The sequence below is a fragment of the Athene cunicularia genome, unplaced genomic scaffold (assembly GCF_003259725.1).
Source record: "Athene cunicularia isolate RWA unplaced genomic scaffold, athCun1 SCF_177, whole genome shotgun sequence".
In the NCBI taxonomy this organism is placed as follows: domain Eukaryota; kingdom Metazoa; phylum Chordata; class Aves; order Strigiformes; family Strigidae; genus Athene; species Athene cunicularia.
In genome coordinates this window covers 11,173-13,514 of record NW_020799241.1, presented here as the reverse complement: position 1 = coordinate 13,514, position 2,342 = coordinate 11,173, and the positions used below count along the sequence as shown (strand labels likewise).

At 65.5% G+C, this 2,342-nt stretch overlaps 1 protein-coding gene across 1 annotated transcript; it reads right to left on the bottom strand.

Moving 5' to 3' along the window:
• Nucleotides 1-501: 501 nt before the first annotated feature.
• LOC113490615 (alanine aminotransferase 2-like) lies at nucleotides 502-2,336 on the bottom strand. Its single transcript, XM_026867145.1, has 3 exons — nucleotides 1,729-2,336; nucleotides 755-834; nucleotides 502-659 (listed from the first exon to the last, which is right to left on the bottom strand). The coding sequence occupies exons 1-3, from the start codon at nucleotides 2,072-2,074 to the stop codon at nucleotides 519-521; spliced, it is 567 nt and encodes a 188-aa protein (XP_026722946.1). The 5' UTR covers nucleotides 2,075-2,336; the 3' UTR covers nucleotides 502-518.
• Between the last annotated feature and the right edge of the window lie 6 nt (nucleotides 2,337-2,342).

Genomic DNA, 2,342 nt, shown 5'->3' with positions numbered 1-2,342 from the left:
CCATGGCGTCCCCATCTCCACCCCACAGCATCCAGGAGGTGGTGGCATCCCCAACCCTGGGACCCACAAGGCCATGGCATCTCCTTCTCCACCCCAGAGAATCCATGGGGTGGTGGCATCCCCAGTCCTGGGACCCACAAGGCCATGGCATCCCCATCTCCACCCCAGAGGATCCGCAGAGTGGTGGCATCTCCATCCCCAACCCTAGAACCCACAGGGCCATGGCATCCCCATCTCCGCCCCATGGCATCTATGGGGTGGTGGCATCCCCAACCCTGGGACCCACAAGGCCATGGTGTCCTCATCTCCACCCCAGGGGACCCACAGGGCGGTGGCATCTCCATCCCCAACCCATGGCATCCATGAGGTGGTGGCATCCCCACCCCTCCCCTCCGGGACACACAAGGCTGCACCATCTCCATCCCCACCCCAGGTCTGGGACACCTCTAGGACCTGTGGGACCGCCATCCCCGGGGTGACAGTGGCCGCGGTGGCCATGGCAGGCAGGGTGATGGGACTTACTCGCCCATGAAGCCCTTGGAGATGGAGTGGAAGGAGGCCAACTCCACCGCCTCTGAGTAGGGCGGCCCCATCTCAAACAGCACCTTCTTGAAGGAGTGGAAAGCAGAGCCCTCGGCGTAGATATTGTCCTGGTACACCTGGGCAGGGGGAGCGGTGAGGGGGTGTCACCCGGATGTCGGGGTCCCCCAGGGATGGGGGTGAGGGTGGGGGACACCCCGCGGGTCCCGCTGACCTCGTCGGCCATGAGGAAGAGCTTCTCCTCGTAGGCGAACTTGATGACGTCCTCGATGCACTGCCGGCTCTGAACCTGTCCTGGGGGGACATTGGGGTGCTGGCACTGGGGGGGGGGGCCCAGCCTCAGCACCAGCTGGGGTTTGGGGGGGCCCAGCCCCAGCAGTGGTTGGGTTTTGGGGGTCATGGTCCCAATCCCAGTACCAGTAGAGCCCCAGCACTGGTACTGGTAGGGTATTGGGAGTCGCAGCCCTGGTACCAGTAGGGTATTGGGGGGTCCCAGTCCAACCTTGGGGTCCCAGCCCAGGCTTGGGGTCCCAGCTCCAAACTTGACATCCCAGTCTAAGGGTCCCAGCCCAGGCCAGGGGCCACAGCCCTGGCATCCTAAACCAGTCTTAGGATCCCAGTCCAGCTTAGGGGTCCCAGTCCCAGCTGAGGGTCCTAGCCCAATCCTGAGGTCCCAGTCTAGTCTTGGGGTCTCAGCCCAGTCCCAGGGTCTCAGCCTCAGCCCAGGGATCCCAGCCAAGCCCAGGGGTCCCAGTCCAGCTTTAAGGACCCAGTCCAGTCTTAGGGTCCCAGTCCTCAGGTCCCATCCCAGTCTTGGGGTGCCAGTCTTGGGGTCCCAGCCCAACGCAGGGGTCCCAGTCCTGCCTTGGGGTGCCAGTCTTGGAGTCCCAGCCCAGGCTTGGGGTGCCATCCCCAGTTTTGGGGTCCCAGTTCTGGGGTCCCAATCCAGCCCTGGGGCCCCAGCCCAGCCTTGGGGTGCCATTCTCAGTGTTGGGGTGCCATCTCTGCCTTAAGGTCCCAGCCGTGGGGCCCCATCCCAGTCTTGGGGTCCCATCCCAGCCTTGGGGGTCCAAGTTCTGGGGTCCCAGCCCAACCCAGGGTCTCCCAGCCCAGCCCTGGGCTCCATCCTCAGCCCTGGGGTGCTATCCCCAGTTTTGGGGTGCCACCCCCGGGTGCCAGCGGGCGTACCGGTGGGGTTGCCGGGGTTGATGACGCAGAGGACGCGGGGGCAGCAGTGCCGACGCCCCTCGTCCAGCGCCCGCCGCAGCTCGGCCCCGTCCAGCGCCCAGCACCGCTCCTCCTCCAGGTAGTAGTTGAGCTGGACGGCGCTGAGCTCGGCGATGGCGGCCGAGTAGAGGGGGTACTGCGGGATGGGGATCAGCACCCCCGTGCGCGACGGCCCCGCGCCCGACACCAGCAGCTTCAGGATGCTCTGGGGAAAAGGGGTGGGGGGAGAAAAAGGGAGGTGTGGGGACAGGGACAAGGTGGTGGGGACAGCGAGGGGACAGGGATGGTGTGGGGCTGGAGAGGTCATGGCCACGGGGACAGTGAGGGGACAGTGAGGGGACAGTGAGGGGACAGGGACAGCGTGGGCATGGGGACAGTGTGGGGACAAGGATGGTGAGGGAACAGGGACAGGATGGTGAGGGTGTGGGGACACTGAGGGGACAGGGACAGTGAGGGACTGTAGAGGTCGTGGCCATGGGGACAGTGAGGGGACAGGGAGAGCGTGGGCATGGGGACAGTGTGGGGACAGTGAGGGGACAGGGATGGTGAAGGGACAGGGGCAGGACGATGAGTGT

Excerpts from the sequence above, each read along its gene's own strand:
- LOC113490615 (XM_026867145.1), bottom strand. The coding sequence starts at position 2,074 with ATGACCTCTCCAGCCCCACACCATCCCTGTCCCCTCGCTGTCCCCACC. Across the intron at positions 835-1,728 it reads CAACCCCGGCAACCCCACCG|GACAGGTTCAGAGCCGGCAG; the intron begins GTACGCCCGCTG and ends ATGTCCCCCCAG. Across the intron at positions 660-754 it reads TCTTCCTCATGGCCGACGAG|GTGTACCAGGACAATATCTA; the intron begins GTCAGCGGGACC and ends CCCCCTGCCCAG.